A 17,991-nucleotide genomic window follows, 5' to 3' on the forward strand; every position below is an offset into this window, starting at 1 on the left:
AGTTAGTAGCTACCGAATGTCATTTTTGGTGAGTGTGGACATTAACAAGCGAAATAGAACAAGATACATTTAGCAAATGAACAATGTTGTGATGCATTCCTTTCTGATGTAAGAGAAGCATGTGTACACGGAACAGAAGGGAAAATAACCTATGGAGAAAATACATGCTAATAAGAAGCACCTGGAGAAAATGGCAACTGTACAGATAATTTTTCGAGAGCTCTTAGACTTCTGGCAGAAAGCCATTATAAAATACAGTATCTGATTTAAAACATTTACAGCGCATTCGGCAAGTATTCAGACCTCTTAACTTTTTCCACATTTTGTTACGTTACAGCCTTATTCTGAAATTCATTATTCTGATAAAGGTATTATATTACATTTCCCAGAATGCATTAGTTTAACCCTCAAGTTGACCCTAAAGCCTTTTAAAACAAAACAAATATATATATATATACACACACACACACACACACACACACACACACACACACACACACACACACACACACACACACACACACACACACACATATTATATATACACATATATATATACATACATACATACATACATACATACACACATACATACATACACACATACATACATACATACATACAGTCATGGCCAAATGTTTTGAGAACGACATAAATATTAATTTTCACAAAGTCTGCTGCCTCAGTGTCTTTAGATATTTTTGTCAGATGTTACTATGGAATACTGAAGTATAATTACAAGCATTTCATAAGTGTCAAAGGCTTTTATTGACAATTACATGAAGTTGACGCAAAGAGTCAATATTTGCAGTGTTGACCCTTCTTTTTCAAGACCTCTGCAATCCGCCCTGGCATGCTGTCAATTAACTTCTGGGCCACATCCTGACTGATGGCAGCCCATTCTTACATAATCAATGCTTGGAGTTTGTCAGAATTTGTGGGTTTCTGTTTGTCCACCCGCCTCTTGAGGATTGACCACAAGTTCTCAACAGGATTAAGGTCTGGGGAGTTTCTTGGCCATGGACCCAAAATATCAATGTTTTGTTCCCCGGGCCACTTAGTTATCACTTTTGCCTTTTGGCAAGGTGCTCCATCCTGCTGGAAAAGGCCTTGTTCGTCACCAAACTATTCCTGGATGGTTGGGAGAAGTTGCTCTCGGAGGATGTGTTGGTACCATTCTTTATTTAGCCCAAGCATTTCTCCTTCTCCCAAATCAAGTCAGCTGATGTTCTGAAAGAGCTGCAAAATCTGGACCCCTACAAAAAAGCCGGGCTAGACAATCTGGACCCTTTCTTTCTAAAATTATCTGCCGAAATTGTTGCAACCCCTATTACTAGCCTGTTCAACCTCTCGTGTCGTCTGAGATTCCAATAGATTGGAAAGCAGCTGCTGTCATCCCCCTCTTCAAAGGAGGGGACAGTCTTGACCCAAACTGCTACAGACCTATATCTATCCTACCCTGCCTTTCTAAGGTCTTCGAAAGCCAAGTCAACAAACAAATTACCGACCATTTCGAATCCCACCGCACCATCTTCGCTATGCAATCTGGTTTCAGAGCTGGTCATGTGTGCACCTCAGCCACGCTCAAGGTCCTAAACGATATCGTAACCGCCATCGATAAGAAACAATACTGTGCTGCCGTATTCATTGACCAGGCCAAGGCTTTCGACTCTGTCAATCACCACATCCTCATCGGCAGACTCAATAGCCTTGGTTTCTCAAATGATTGCCTCGCCTGGTTCACCAACTACTTCTCTGATAGAGTTCAATGTGTCAAATCGGATGGCCTGTTGTCCGGGCCTCTGGTAGTCTCTATGGGGGTGCCACAGGGTTCAATTCTTGGGCCAACTCTTTTCTCTGTATACATCAATGATGTCGCTCTTGCTGCTGGTGAGTCTCTGATCCACCTCTATGCAGACGACACCATTCTGTATACTTCTGGCCCTTCTTTGGACACTGTGTTAACAACCCTCCAGACGAGCTTCAATGCCATACAACTCTCCTTCCGTGGCCTCCAACTGCTCTTAAATACAAGCTCTTCAACCGATCGCTGCCCGCACCTGCCCGCCCGTCCAGCATCACTACTCTGGACGGTTCTTACTTAGAATATGTGGACAACTACAAACACCTAGGTGTCTGGTTAGACTGTAAACTCTCCTTCCAGACTCACATCAAACATCTCCAATCCAAAGTTAAATCTAGAATTGGCTTCCTATTTCACAACAAAGCATCCTTCACTCATGCTGCCAAACATACCCTCGTAAAACTGACCATCCTACCGATCCTCGACTTTGGCGATGTCATTTACAAAATAGCCTCCAATACCCTACTCAATAAACTGGATGCAGTCTATCACAGTGCCATCCGTTTTGTCACCAAAGCCCCATATACTACCCACCACTGCGACCTGTACGCTCTCGTTGGCTGGCCTTCGCTTCATAATCATCGCCAAACCCACTGGCTCCAGGTCATCTACAAGACCCTGCTAGGTAAAGCCCCGCCTTATCTCAGCTCACTGGTCACCGTAGCAGCACCCACCTGCAGCACGCGCTCCAGCAGGTATATCTCTCTGGTCACCCCCAAAGCCAATTCCTCCTTTGGCCGTCTCTCCTTCCAGTTCTCTGCTGCCAATGACTGGAACGAACTACAAAAATCTCTGAAACACTTATCTCCCTCACTAGCTTTAAGCACCAGCTGTCAGAGCAGCTCACAGATCACTGCACCTGTACATAGCCCATCTATAATTTAGCCCAAACAACTACCCCTTCCCCTACTGTATTTATTTATTTTGCTCCTTTGCACCCCATTATTTATATTTCTACTTTGCACTTTCTTCCACTACAAATCTACCATTCCAGTGTTTTACTTGCTATATTGTATTTACTTTGCCACCATGGCCTTTTTTGCCTTTACCTCCCTTATCTCACCTCATTTGCTCACATTGTATATAGACTTATTTTTCTACTGTATTATTGACTGTATGTTTGTTTTACTCCATGTGTAACTCTGTGTTGTTGTATGTGTCGAACTGCTTTGCTTTATCTTGGCCAGGTCGCAATTGTAAATGAGAACTTGTTCTCAACTTGCCTACCTGGTTAAATAAAGGTGAAAGAAAAAAATTAAAAATAAATAAATGCATGGCTGTGTTCTTAGGCAAAATTGTGAGTGAGCCCACTCCCTTGGCTGAGAGGCAACCCCACACATGAATGGTCTCAGGATGCTTTACTGTTGGCATGACACAGGACTGATGGTAGCGCTTACCTTGTCTTCTCAGGACAATCTTTTTTCCGGATGCCTCTAACAATCGGAAAGGGGATTCATCAGAGAAAATGATTTTACCCCAGTCCTCAGCAGTCCAATCCCTGTACCTTTTGCAGAATATCAGTCTGTCCCTGATGCTTTTCCTGGAGAGAAGTGGCTTCTTTGCTGCCCTTCTTGACACCAGGCCATCCTCCAAAAGTCTTTGCCTCACAGTGCGTGCAGATGCACTCACACCTGCCTGCTGCCATTCCTGAGCAAGCTCTGTACTGGTGGTGCCCCGATCCCACAGCTGAATCAACTTTAGGAGACGGTCCTGGCGCTTGCTGGACTTTCTTGAGCGCCCTGAAGCCTTCTTCACAACAATTGAACCCCTCTCCTTGAAGTTCTTGATGATCCGATAAATGGTTGATTTAGGTGAGTGCTCTGGAGTAGGTTTTCAAAGATCTCTATGTACTCTGTTCCGCCATCTTTCCCTTGATCCTGACTAGTCTCCCAGTCCCTGCCGCTGACAAACATCCCCACAGCATGATGCTGCCACCACCATGCTTCACCGTAGGGATGGTGCCTGGTTTCCTCCAGACGTGAAGCTTGGCATTCAGGCCAAATAGTTCAATCTTAGTTTCATCAGAACAGAGAATCTTGTTTCTCATGGTCTGAGTCCTTTACACGCCTTTCGGCAAACTCCAAGCGGGCTGTCATGTGCCTTTTACAGAGGAGTGGCTTCTGTCTGGTCACTCTACCATAAAGGCTTGATTGGCGGAGTGCTGCAAAGATGGTTGTCCTTCTGGAAGTTTCTCCACAGAGGAAGTCTGGGGCTCTGTTAAAGTGACCATCGAGCTCTTGGTCCCCTCCCCTGACCAAGGCCCTTCTCCCCCGATTGCTCAGTTTGGCCGGGCAGCCAGCTCTAGGAACAGTCTTGGTGGTTCGAAATTTCTTCCATTTAAGAATGATGGAGGCCACTTGGGGACCAACAATGCTTCATAAATGTTTTGGTACCCTTCCCCAGATCTATGCCTCGACACAATCCTGTCTCGGATCTCTATGGACAATTCCTTCGACCTCATGGCTTGGTTTTTGCTCTGAAATGCACTGTCAATTGTGGGACCTTTTATAGACAGGTGTGTGACTTTCCAAATCATGTCCAATCAATTGAATTTACCACAGGTGGACTCCAATCAAATTGTAGAAACATCTCAAGGATGATCAATGGAAACAGGATGCACCTGAGCTCAATTTCGAGTCTCATAGCAAAGGGTCTGAATACTTAAATAATTTAGGTATTTCAGCTTTTTATTTTTAATACATTCTCAAAAATTACTAAACTTGTTTTCGCTTTGTCATTATGGGTTATTGTGTGTCGATTGAGGGAAAAAGTAATTTAATAAATTTAAAATAAGGCTGTAACGTAACAAAATGTGGAAAAAGTCAAGGGTTCTGAATACTTTCCAAATGCACTGCAAATTTAGAGGGAGGCTGTGGGTATGAGAGTAGAGGGAAGAGGTGTGCGTTTACAAGGGACGGTTTTTATATAGCTGAGGGGGAAGCGATGGGTGGCAGTAACCTCCATACTACAATAACAAACAAAATAAAACAAAGGGTAAGAGAGGGAAAGGTGGAAAGAACGAGAAAAACAGAGGGAGGCGAGCAGAAGGGAGGAACAGAGACCAAGAGAAAGAGGGAGGATAGAGAGGAAAATATAAGAAGTACATCTGAAGAAAGAAAAAGAGAGACAATGGAAAGGAATGCATAAAGAAACCGAAAGAAAGAGGGAGAGAGGGTCCACCATTGTTTTCAACAACATGTCTACATTGGTCTTTTGGTAACAGCCCACAAGAACCTCTCATCATGGTGTTTCCATCTATGATCAGTTGAGGAACAGCAGTGGTATGCTGTGGTGTTATTGTGATGGTGACGTGTACCTGTTGTGGAGTCCCAGGGACAACAGTGGCAGTCTGGGTAGCAGGAACCACCTGACAAACAGGACAGAGGGAGGAGGAGAGAGGATAGAAGTCAGTAGTATACTGTACATACAGAGACAAGAGTTGGGTACTGTTACTGTAAGAATATATTAAATACATTGCGTGCCACGATAATGACACTCACCATAGTCGGCTGCTGCTGCGATTGGTCGGTTTGGACAGGGGGTGTGGCCTGTGGGTATGGGGCCTCTGGCTGAGGCTGCTGACTGGGCAGAGAGCTGTATGACACCACCGGCTGAACCAGGTGCATCTCGGGAAGGATGGAGGAACTATCTGTTATTTGATTGGCTGAAAGAGGGAGGGGTAAAGAATAGGTTTATTAATTGATAGTTCATAAAAACACTAGATTAAGACTAGGTCAATACTACAGAGCACTGAGTGCAAAAAAAAAGGTGCCAAGCAGAAGGTACAGACCCGTCTCAGTCTGCTGCGGGTACTGGTCCACCTCTGGCGCCTCTGACTCTGGCTGGGCTAGAACTTGGGTTGATACTGGGACTGGGAGCTGCCCTGTAGACTGGGGTATGTAGGGAACTCCCTGGGGCCCCAGCTGTGCCGTCTGAGGGGGGATGTCGGGTGTCGTCTGCAGGTTGGGCTGTGGTGGCTGCTGGGTGGGCTGTGGCTGGGTGTAGGGGGCAGCCTGTTGGCCTGGCTGGGAGGCCTCTGTGCCGGACTGCTGCTGTAGTATTAGTTGTTCTTGTTGTCGTTGGCCCTGCTCCTCCTCCAGCCTCCTCTTCTCCTGCTCCTCTCTCACCTTCAATATCATCACATCAAGTTCACCTCAGTTTAATTCATTTGATTGCAATATCATAAAACTTTACATTCAGGATTCTGATCTAAGATTCCATTGAGCTGGTACAGACCTGTTGCCTCTGCTCCCTCTTCCTGCTGATGAGGGAAACCCTGTCCTTTATGGCCTTAGCCATGGTCTTATGGTCCCCTTCACACACGTAGCCAGACTCCACCTGAGACAGAGACACACACACACACACACACACACACACACACACACACACACACACACACACACACACACACACACACACACAGAGAGAGAGAACAGAACAGGGGACCAGGGCAGTGTTAGGACTTGAAAGATTCCTAAATAATCAGGAAGAATAGACTCCCAAATGGCACCCTATTCACTATTGGCCCCGGTCAAAAGTAATGCACTACATAGGTAATATGGTGCCGTTAGCGGTGCAGTCAATATCTCTCTGAAGTGGACAGTGTGTTCGTCACCCACCATCTCCTGGGCCACGTCCTCAGGGACGTCCTTGCTGAGGTCGAAGGAGAACTCGATGGCCTCGTTTTCCTTGTACTTCCCCTTCAGCTTCTTGACGTCCTCTATCCTCAGCCACAGCTTGATGGCCTCCATCTCCCCGTCGTCCTCCTCAGCCAGCTCCACACGCACCCCGGTCTCCTCCTGAAAGAAGGCATGGTTCAGCAGGTCCTTTATCGAGTACCTAGGAGAGACGGGATGAGTCAAATCAACACAGATATTTTTGACACAACAAATCCCTTTTAAAGTTGTCTCATTTTGAGAAGGTCCTGGGTGCATGGGTAGGAATACTCTCCCTGCATCCGCGACTCTATAGCTGGAATTTGCAGAAATCACACTGGGTAAGAGTGTCTGTTAAATGAATAGAATGTGAGTGTGAGCTGACCTCTCGTCCTTGTTCTGTCGGATACATCCCTCGATGATCTCCTTCACCTCAGGGATGGCCACCTTGTCGAAGCTGGCCGGCTTCACCCCCTATAGGATACACACACACACAACTCCCAGTCAACAACCCACACATTGTCAACATAGAATCACGGAAGATGAATCTTTCTAACTTCCTGGGCCTGGTTTCCCGATAGCGATGGAACTTACGCGTACGAGTGTTTTATGATGCATCTTTCCATCAGAAGATGTAACGTTGTTTTCCAAAACACCACACAGAGAGTATGTTCGCAAAGTGCGTCCTTGAGGCCTGTGTTGATATGGATTGGATGGAAAGAACGGCAGAACTGCTCTCGGATCAGCGTTCTCCCTTTCCAATTTAATCTCAACATTAGAATTATTCCACAATACTGAATCAGCTCCTAGAGCGATATTATCATCCAAGGCTACAAATATTGATGCGGCTTATTCTAACGCTTAACCATAATAATGCACTAAATCAAGATTTGGCACATCATTGCGCACATGTTACACATCATGAAATATATTGAGTCAAATAGCTAAAAAGCATACAAATAGCTAAATAAAACTTAATTGAATTAACATGAAATTCCAATATCATTCAGATATATATAGGTCTATGTAGCCTATACTGTATTTATCGTTTGATACAGTTCTCGGTTTTCATTTGAAGTTCCTTTATATCATTCACTTGTTATGCAAAGAAATTGGCAACTTTGTATTTGTAGTCACTGTCACATTCGTTCTGAAGTTATTGGCGGTCACAGAAAGACAGATAAACATAAATTTGGTGTTTAGCAGAGATCTTCTGTGTATAAAATGACGCGGAAGGAACGACGTACTTAGCTGTTCTGAGGCAGTTGTTAAATAACAAACGTTTTCAAGAGCAACTTTAGTAACAATGGTTTTGGGAAACCGTTCGGAGATTTAACGATGCACCTACAAAAGGTTCTAACGATGAAGGTAGCCTTACGATGCTTTTGAGAAACCGGGCCCTGGTCTACTCCGGGTTGTGTTCTGGAGGGCACAAGGTTGCAGATAGAAATTATGTGTACAAAGCTGAAATGATTCCATATTCTACATGCCAGAAGTATGTCTGTTCTACATAATATATTTATATCTGAACGTTCTGTGGCGTTGCCCTGTCGCCTCCTAGCAGCACTGTACTAGAACAGAGTATAACCCTTTACTGGGCAGCAGTGCATGCTTTGTGTTAAAACTCATGTCATTGAATGTGATGTACTTGAATGTCCCAAATGTTTTTGTGGGAAAACAACGTTGTTGAGGGGGAATAGAGTCACCGGTTACAGTGCTCTCATCTCAGAACAAGGTTCAGTAGCTACAGTACCCCACTGAACCCTGGGCCTGTTTTGAGGGCCACTGATCGAAATTCTACATATGCATTTAGGAGTTATGGTGACACTCCCACCCTTTGAAGATTAGTGGCTAGGGCTGTTACTGGGAGGGAGGGAGGGAGGGAGGGGGGAGGGAGAGGAATGTAAATAAGGAAACTGACCATATTTCAAGAGGATTTACTTCTGGGTAACAGAGATTAGGTCTATAGAGACAGCAGGAGACTGCCTGGCTCTACAGAGGTATGGAGGGCTGGATAAGAGCTGTAATCACAGTCACATTACGACAGCTCTGATAGACAGTCATAAGTTTGCCCAATTCTGTGATAAGTATGTTGTATACTGATTCCTGGAATGCAAGTAACTTATCAAGGGAGTTTAACAATGTTTAACTGAGGTAAAAAGGTAACCTGTGCCATAAACAGGGCTGGGAATTTAACACCAACCCTGCCAAATGCGGGTAGATTTTGTAATTGGTGGGTAAGAATGTCTATTTCACCAGCCACGTTGGCAGGTGATCACACATATATTTGGAATATATACATTTTTTATCCATATGTAGAAGTTGGTCGAATTGACTAGAAAAGGCTACTAAAGTGTGACTTTTTCCTCGAGTTTCTTGGGCAGTTATATCACTTTGTTCACATGCTAGGTTGATTTTTTATGTTAGTTTGAGGTCGCTGTAACTGTCTGCTGAAATGTTTTTTCATCAGAGACAAGTGCATATCCAAGTTACCACGGTAACAGCCAGTCCCTTAAAGGGGCAGCTGAGCGTTTGTCTCACCTACTGATTGTGCTTGATTCAGCAGGGATCTCTCTCTCCTAAAAGCTTTTAATAATCAACTTTTAGTCATTTCTTATCATTAAAAACTCTAAAATAGTGGAATTGTTCTCCTAGATTTATTTGTGAGATTCTACATTTCTACTTAAGCCATATCACTCAGGCTTTTGTAGCAGGTAAGCACTTTGTTGATTTGTGATGTTCAGCTGTAGAACTGTTTACCGTTTAAACTTAATCTTTGAACCAATGTATATTAAAAAAACAGGTCACAAACATGAAATTAAGCAATATACCCCATTACTTCTTACTATACTGAACAAAAATAAACTCAACAAAGTGTTAATCCCATGTTTCATGAGCTGAAATAAAATTTCACAGAAGTTCTCCATTTGCACAAAAACCTTATTTCTCTCAAATGTTGTGCACAAATCTGTTAACATTCCTGTCAGTTAGCATTTTATCCTTGGTCAAGCCATGACAGGTGTGGCATATCAAGAAGCTGATTAAAACGCCATGATCATTACATAAATGAACCTTGTGCTGGGGGCAATAAAAGGACACTTTAAAATGTGCAGTTTTGTCACATCACAATGCCACAGATGTCTCAAGTTGAGGAAGCGTGAAATTGGCATGCTGACTGCAGGAATGTCCACCAGAGATGTTGTCAGAGAATGTTATGTTAATTTGTCTAACATAAGCTGCCTCCAACATCGTTTTAGAGAATTTGGCAGTACGTCCAACCGACCTCACAATCACAGACCACGTGTAACCATGCCAGCGCAGGACCTCCACATCTGGCTTCTTCACCTGCGGGATCGTCTGGGGCTGAGAAGTATTTCTGTCTGCAATAAAGCCCTTTTGTGGGGGAGAAATCCATTCTGATTTGCTGGGCTTGGCTCCCCAGTGGGTGGGCCTGGCTGCCACCCATGGCTGCACCCCAGCTCAGTCATGTGAAATCCATAGATAAGGGCCTAATGAATTTATTTCAATTGACTGATTTCTTTATATGAACTGTAAATCAGCTAAATCTTTGAAATTGTTGCATGTTGCATTTATATTTTTGTTCAGTATAGTAATACATTTCTTGTTTTAGAAAAACAGAAAGCATGCTCATCCGTTTATATTTTTGTTGTAATTATGGCAAAAATAATATTTTGTCTGGTAAAAAAAAAAAAAAGAGTGTCTGGTCGATTTTTTAAAAATCTACCTGCGACAGTGGCTGGTGGACCAAAAATTGCCGTGCAGTGCTCACGGAAGTGAGAAGATGTACCTACTACCTCCCAGTGTAGTTGATGAACAACTGTGATCATTGAGCGTGGCAGCAGAGATTACATTACTAGAATGGCAATGCTAATTGGTGACAAAATAGGCTCACCTTCAAGGTCCATTTCTAACCATAAATCATGGAGTATCTATGTCGAGGTGTGTGTGTTACTGCTCCTCCTCTGGATCCAAGCCAAAGACCAGTTACAGTATCAGCCAGAGGGAAATAACAGGACAGTGCAGACGCTCCGATCAATCACACACTCCTCACTTCAACTGACAGACACGCAACACAACTTCTAGACTCATTCCACACACGCGTCGGGAGACAGAGCGAGGAAAACAGAGAGGAAGAGAAGGAAATAGAGGGGGAGAAAAATAATGGAGTGGAGGATTGGAGGGAAGGGGAATAGGTAGAGAGAGGGAGGAAGAGGACTCGAGGCGAAGACAGAAAGAGGGGTGAGAAATCCATAAAGATAGGAGAGAAAGAGAGTGGCAAAGGAAGGCCAATGATGCAAATGAAAAAGCACTGTGCTCAAAAGGGAGAAAACAGCAGAGAGGGAGGAGACGGGACACGTAAAGGAAAGGAACCGGAGTGAGGAGGAGGAGAGAGGGGTGGCAGAGTGGGAGGACAACAGGGAGAGAGGGGTGGCAGAGTGGGAGGACAACAGGGAGAGAGGGGTGGCAGAGTGGGAGGACAACAGGGAGAGAGGGGTGGCAGAGTGGGAGGACAACAGGGAGAGAGGGGTGGCAGAGTGGGAGGACAACAGGGAGAGAGGGGTGGCAGAGTGGGAGGACAACAGGGAGAGAGGGGTGGCAGAGTGGGAGGACAACAGGGAGAAGGGGGTGGCAGAGTGGGAGGACAACAGGGAGAGGGGGGTGGCAGAGTGGGAGGACAACAGGGAGAGGGGGGTGGCAGAGTGGGAGGACAACAGGGAGAGGGGAGTGGCAGGACAACAGGGAGAGAGGGGTGGCAGAGTGGGAGGACAACAGGGAGAGGGGTGGCAGAGTGGGAGGACAACAGGGAGAGGGGGTGGCAGAGTGGGAGGACAACAGGGAGAGGGGAGTGGCAGAGTGGGAGGACAACAGGGAGAGGGGAGTGGCAGAGTGGGAGGACAACAGGGAGAGGGGAGTGGCAGAGTGGGAGGACAACAGGGAGAGGGGAGTGGCAGAGTGGGAGGACAACAGGGAGAGAGGGGTGGCAGAGTGGGAGGACAACAGGGAGAGGGAGGTGACAGAGTGGGAGGACAACAGGGAGAGAGGGGTGGCAGAGTGGGAGGACAACAGGGAGAGAGGGGTGGCAGAGTGGGAGGACAACAGGGAGAGAGGGGTGGCAGAGTGGGAGGACAACAGGGAGAGAGGGGTGGCAGAGTGGGAGGACAACAGGGAGAGAGGGGTGGCAGAGTGGGAGGACAACAGGGAGAGGGAGGTGGCAGAGTGGGAGGACAACAGGGAGAGAGGGGTGGCAGAGTGGGAGGACGACAGGGAGAGAGGGGTGGCAGAGTGGGAGGACAACAGGGAGAGTGGGGTGGCAGAGCAGGAGGACAACAGGGAAAGGGGGGTGACAGAGCAGGAGGACAATAGGGAGCTGGGGGTGGCAGAGCAGGAGGACAATAGGGAGAGGGGGGTGGCAGAGCAGGAGGACAATAGGGAGAGAGTGTGGCAGAGCAGGAGGACAACAGGGAGAGGGGGGTGGCAGAGCAGGAGGACAATAGGGAGAGGGGGGTGGCAGAGCAGGAGGACAATAGGGAGAGAGTGTGGCAGAGCAGGAGGACAACAGGGAGAGGGGGGTGGCAGAGCAGGAGGACAACAGGGAGAGGGGGGTGGCAGAGTGGGAGGACAACAGGGAGAGGGGAGTGGCAGAGTGGGAGGACAACAGGGAGAGGGAGGACAACAGGGAAAGGGAGGTGGCAGAGTGGGAGGACAACAGGGAGAGGGGGGTGGCAGAGCAGGAGGACAATAGGGAGCTGGGGGGTGGCAGAGCAGGAGGACAATAGGGAGAGGGGGGTGGCAGAGCAGGAGGACAATAGGGAGAGGGGTGTGGCAGAGTGGGAGGACAACAGGGAGAGGGAGGTGGCAGAGTGGGAGGACAACAGGGAAAGGGGGGTGGCAGAACAGGAGGACAATAGGGAGAGGGGGGTGGCAGAGCAGGAGGACAATAGGGAGAGGGGTGTGGCAGAGCAGGAGGACAATAGGGAGAGGGGAATGGCAGAGCAGGAGGACAATAGGGAGAGGGGAGTGACAGAGCAGGAGGACAATAGGGAGCTGGGGGGTGGCAGAGCAGGAGGACAATAGGGAGCTGGGGGGTGGCAGAGCAGGAAGACAATAGGGAGCTGGGGGGTGGCAGAGCAGGAAGACAATAGGGAGAGGGGGGTGGGAGGACAATAGGGAGAGGGGAGTGGGAGGACAATAGGGAGAGGGGAGTGGCAGAGCAGGAGGACAATAGGGAGAGAGAAGTGGCAGAGCAGGAGGACAACAGGGAGAGGGACGTGGCAGAGCAGGAGAACAATAGGGAGAGAGGAGTGGCAGAGCAGGAGGACAACAGGGAGAGGTTCATGGAATGAGGGTTGAGGCAGCGGAGACTTACGCTGGTGACTCTGCGGTAGATCTGTGCAGCGTTCTGGCACTCGGAGTATGGGTACTCTGAGGTGGCCATCTCCAGCATGCACATCCCAAAGGCATACACATCCACTGACTCGTCGTACTTCTCCTCATACATCTCAGGCGCCATGAACTCAGGGGTACCTTAAATCAAATACAACTATTCAGAACTCTGTGTCTCTCTCCCTCTCGGAGTGTCACACCCAAAACGCCCCTCTTCTCCTCTAACCGAAGAGGAGGAGGAGGAAGAGTGACCCGTCGCCGCTGCCTCCGGGTGAGCAGAACCTGCGAGAGGAGAGAAAGAGAGAGAGAGAGAGAGAGAGAGAGAGAAAGAGAGCGAGAGAGAGGGGGGGAGGAGAGCAACAAAAAAAAGGAGGGAAGCTGGGCTCAGTTAGACTGTAGTGAAAGAGGCACACGTCTCTCTGTGTAAGACCTGGTTATCTGTGGGGGGGGGTCTAAAGAAGATGGCTGGTGTACAGAACACACTGTGGGCAAATTGGTGTTAGACACATGTCGGTTCAACTACTGACAGACTGTAGAATTACCCGGTTTACCTGTCAGAACCTGGTTAGTGAGTTGAGTGCCAATGATCAGGGGCTTCAAAATGGCAGAGAAGGGGCACGAATCGTAAGACTAGCTATGGAAATAACTTGTGTCAAGACCTTACCTTTCACAATCAAACACTCCAACATAACCCGCTTCATACAAACTTACCTTTAAGTAGGCCAACTTACCTGTCCTCATTGACCTGGGGAGTAAGGTGTTACGGTGAGGGCCGAGAGAAGCAGATCCCATAGCTAGTTAGTGAAACAGTGTGTGTCTGGACACCAGCCGTATTCAAATAGCAGATACTCTGCTCTCAATCTTCTGAGGGTCTTACACAGAAAAACTCTAAATGGATATTTGAAATGAATAGGTTTTTGTAAGATGTGTGTCACAGTGCACTCGCACACTTACCAGGCCCATAACAATACTCACTGACCAGCAGTACCCTACTTATTCCTTTACTGCAGCTTGGAGCACAGCTGAGGCTAGAGCCTACAGTTTCAAAACATACCCGAGAGTGAAGGAAATAAAAATAAAAAAGTCTGATAAAGGAGAAGTGGGTGGGGTGGGGGGGCTTTCCAGACAGAAAAAGAAGCAGACATTCTCTGTGCTCCTAAAATGGTTTAAAAGACAGAGAAACACTGACAAAAACCTGTGGGAGCAAACCCTTAAAAAAAAGAGAGACAAACGGGAAATGTTATTGGCATCATTGGCAAACAGACCACATATTTCCAAACCACAGAGCAAAGACCAGTCTGAGACAGAACACAGAACCAGTGGCCATACCTGTAGCCCTGGTCTGGCCAGCCTGACAGTTAAGGCATGACAGGTGGATTGAGATTCATATTTCACAGCGAGATTGAAGGCGCTACTTACTCTTAGTAGGAGCCTGACACAGCAAACTTTCACTTTATGGAGGAAAAAGACTATCTAATCGATTCTGTCACTGAGTAACCAGCCCTGGCGGACTCACTGACATGACAGTGTGTGTAAAGAGAGGGTTGTGGGTCTCCCCATGACCTGGCCTCCGCTTGTGCTGTGGTTTGATTAGACAGCTGAAACATTGTGGTCTGCTTTCCAACCACATTGTCATAAAAAAAAGATGATCAGAAACAAAAACCTAACCCCCCCAACTCAAACCCTTCATAATCTCAAGGTCAACCACAGTATAACAACCTCACACAAGACATCCCTTTGGAGTGTAGCGGGGAGGAAAGCAGGGCACAGTAAAAGGAAGTGGGTGATATTGGGGTCTTACCTATGACACTCTTGGCGAAAGAGGACCTCTTGAGTGTGGCCAATCCCAGGTCTCCAATCTTGACGGAGCCTGTGGGGCCGGTGATGAAGATGTTGTCACACTTCAGGTCCCTGTGAATGATGGGAGGGGCCCTGGTGTGGAGGAAGTGGAGTCCCTTCAGGATCTGCCGACACCAGCTCCTCAGAACCTTAATCTTCATCACCTTGAAACGCTTCAGATACCTACAGAACAGGACAGATACAGGGTTAAAGATGGACGTCACACATCCATCCTAGTTACAATTCACTGACTCAGGAACCTAGTGCAGACAGTTTCATTATGACCATCGTTGAGAAAGAACACACAGAAGAGAGCAACACCATTTGCATGACGTCCAGCACTGGACTGGTGTTGACGCCTGCGTGTAAGAGTGATACTCACGTTTTCAGTGTTCCGGAGGTCATGAGTTCTGTGACCAGCACAATGCACTTCCTGCCTTTAACGGGGGCCTCCCAGGATTCGTAGAAGCGGACGATGTTGGGGTGCTGCAGCCCCTTCAGCATGCCCGCCTCCTCTTTGAACCGCTGGCGTTCCGACTTGGACAGCTTACGGTCCTACAGGGGGGATCATAGGAACGTCAGTGTTACAGACAGCCAGGAGAGAAAGAATAAACACAGGTCTATGAGACTAGATTTAGCTTACAGACAATATGGCATATACGCTTTTCATTCAGCAAAGGTCAAATAATGCGAACAGTAGCCTTTTACTAGTATGATGTCAAAGTGAAAGTGTCTCTACATCTTGGCACAAACATTCATGTTGATGCTTTTTTAAGTGTGGGGATTTGCAATATCAGTGTTTAGCTCACTAAACTTTTGGAAAGAGGTCAAATCCTCAAACATTTCTGTCAGCTAGCTTTCAGTTAGCGCATGCTTGGGACAAAATACATCATCCCTTGTTTCTTTCAAAGCAGTATAGTGACTGAGTTGGACAAAAGTGCTTTACAGTTCATAAAGAACAAGTACGAATAAACCTACATATATTCATCAAATTACAGTACCGGTTAAACGTTTGGACACACCTAAGGCACCTAAAGGACTTTTGGTTCCAACCGCCATGTCTTTGTGAGACGCAGAGTAGGTGAACGGATGATCTCCACATGTGTGGATCCCCACCGTGAAGCATGGAGGAGGTGGTGGGATGGTGCTTTGCTGGTGACACTGTCTGTGATTTATTTAGCATTCAAGGCACACTTAACCAGCATGGCTACCACAGCATTCTGCAGCAATATGCCATTCCATCTGGTTTGCGCTTAGTGAGACTATCATTTGTTTTTCAACAGAACAATGATCCAACACACCTCCAGGCTGTGTAAGGGCTATTTGACTAAGAAGGAGAGTGGTGGAGTGATGCATCAGATGACCTGGCATCCACAATCACCAAACCTCAACCCAAGTGAGATGGTTTGGGATGAGTTGGACTGCAGAGTGAAGGGAAATCAGCTAACAAGTGCTCAGCATATGTGGGACTGTTGAAAAAGAATTTCAGGTGAGGCTGGATGAGATAATGCCAAAACTGTGCAAAGCTGTCATTAAGGCAAAAGGTGGCTACTTTGAAGAATCTAAAATATATTTTGATTTGTTTAACACCTTTTCGGTTACTACATGATTCCATATGTTATTTCTTAGTTTTGATTTGTTCACTATTATTCTACAATGCAGAAAATAGAAAAAATAAAGAATAATCCTTAAATGAGTAGGTGTGTCCAAACTTTTGACTGGTACTGTACATTAAAGACATGCTTAGTTCGTCAAATTTCTGCCCTGGTCAAGTGTATGTGTTGTTAATGTTAAGTGGAAACATCTAGGAGCAATAACGGCTCAGACGCGACGTGGTAGGCCACACAAGTTCACAGAACGGGACTGCCGAGTGCTTAAGCGTGTAGCGTGTAAGAATAGTTTGTCCTCGGTTGCAACACTCAAGAGTTCCAAACTGCCTCTGGAAGCAACATCAGCACAAGAACTGTTCGGCAGGAACTACATGAAATGGGTTTCCATCGCCGAGCAGCTGCACAAAAGCCAAAGATCACCATGCGCAATGCCAAGCGTTGGTTGGAGTGGTGTAAAGCCTGCCGCCATTGGACTCTGGAGCAGTGGAAAATGTGTTCTCTGGAGTGATGAATCCCGCTTCACCATCTGGCAGTCACCATCTGGCAGTCCGACAGACAAATCTGGCTTTGGCGGATGCCAGAATGCAACCTGCCCCAATGCATAGTGCCCACTGCAAAGTTTGGTGGAGGAAGAATAATGGTCTGGGGCTGTTTTTCATGGTTCAGGCCCCTTAGTCCAGTGAAGGGAAATCTTAACGCTACAGCATACAATGATATTCTAGACAATTCTCTGCTTACAACTTTGTGGCAACAGTTTGGGGAAGGCCCTTTCCTGTTTCAGAATCACAATGCCCCCGTGCACAAAGCAAGGTCCATACAGAAATGGTTTGTCGAGATCGATGTGGAAGAACTTGACTGGCCTGCACAGAGCCCTGACCTCAACCCATCGAAACACGTTTGGGATGATTTGAAACGCCGACTGTGAGGCAGGCCTAATCGCCCAACATCAGTGCCCGACCTCACGAATGCTCATGGCTGAAGCATGAGCATTCGAAGCATGGACATGCTTCCATGTTGGAACATGGAAGCATGTTCCAACATCTAGTGGAAAGCCTTCCCAGAAGAGTAGAGGCTGTTATAGCAGCAAAGTGGGGCCCAACTCCATATTAATGTCCATGATTCTGGAATGAGATGTTCGACGAGCAGGTGTCCACATACCTTTGGTCATGTAGAGTAGCATGCCATTTTCGGAGATCACTTTGGTTGGTGAGTGCTACTTTCAGAACTACTGGCTAAAAAGTATACAAAAGTACTGGGAGAGTCACTTTAAACTTTAATATAATTTGATGTAAATATATAGGAAGAGATAAAACTGAAATAACTTTCACACTATCAAACAATTGTACGCGCGCGCACACGCACACCCACGGCCGTAGGACCTTGCGCCTGTTCTCTCTGGCATGGGGCAGTGACATGAGGAATGTGTGCAGCTTTGGCATACTTTCCCACCAAACTGAAAACAAAAAGGGCCAAAGCGTGACCGAGCGAGAGACGAAAGTGGAAACGTGAAAAACCTCATTCTTCCTGTCTACTAACCAAATCCCCTGTCTACCATCACAAATCATACAACTTAACATTTCTCATCGGTAGGGACGGGAGTTCTTCTTGGTCAGGTCAT

At 46.7% G+C, this 17,991-nt stretch overlaps 1 protein-coding gene across 2 annotated transcripts in view; it reads right to left on the reverse strand.

The window, feature by feature from the left end:
* Nucleotides 1-17,991, reverse strand: part of LOC115152092 (serine/threonine-protein kinase WNK1) — a 53,081-nt gene that overhangs the window by 11,520 nt on the left and 23,570 nt on the right. For both annotated transcript variants that reach the window (XM_029696605.1, XM_029696604.1), the window contains exons 3-11: nucleotides 15,146-15,318; nucleotides 14,726-14,946; nucleotides 12,908-13,065; nucleotides 6,905-6,993; nucleotides 6,484-6,703; nucleotides 6,101-6,202; nucleotides 5,655-5,991; nucleotides 5,365-5,528; nucleotides 5,181-5,231 (exon numbers count right to left, since the gene is read on the reverse strand). In XM_029696605.1, coding sequence (XP_029552465.1) covers nucleotides 5,181-5,231; nucleotides 5,365-5,528; nucleotides 5,655-5,991; nucleotides 6,101-6,202; nucleotides 6,484-6,703; nucleotides 6,905-6,993; nucleotides 12,908-13,065; nucleotides 14,726-14,946; nucleotides 15,146-15,318 — 1,515 coding nt within the window. The remainder of the gene's footprint in view (nucleotides 1-5,180; nucleotides 5,232-5,364; nucleotides 5,529-5,654; nucleotides 5,992-6,100; nucleotides 6,203-6,483; nucleotides 6,704-6,904; nucleotides 6,994-12,907; nucleotides 13,066-14,725; nucleotides 14,947-15,145; nucleotides 15,319-17,991) is intronic.

The sequence above is a fragment of the Salmo trutta genome, chromosome 17 (assembly GCF_901001165.1).
Source record: "Salmo trutta chromosome 17, fSalTru1.1, whole genome shotgun sequence".
NCBI classification, from domain to species: Eukaryota; Metazoa; Chordata; class Actinopteri; order Salmoniformes; family Salmonidae; genus Salmo; species Salmo trutta.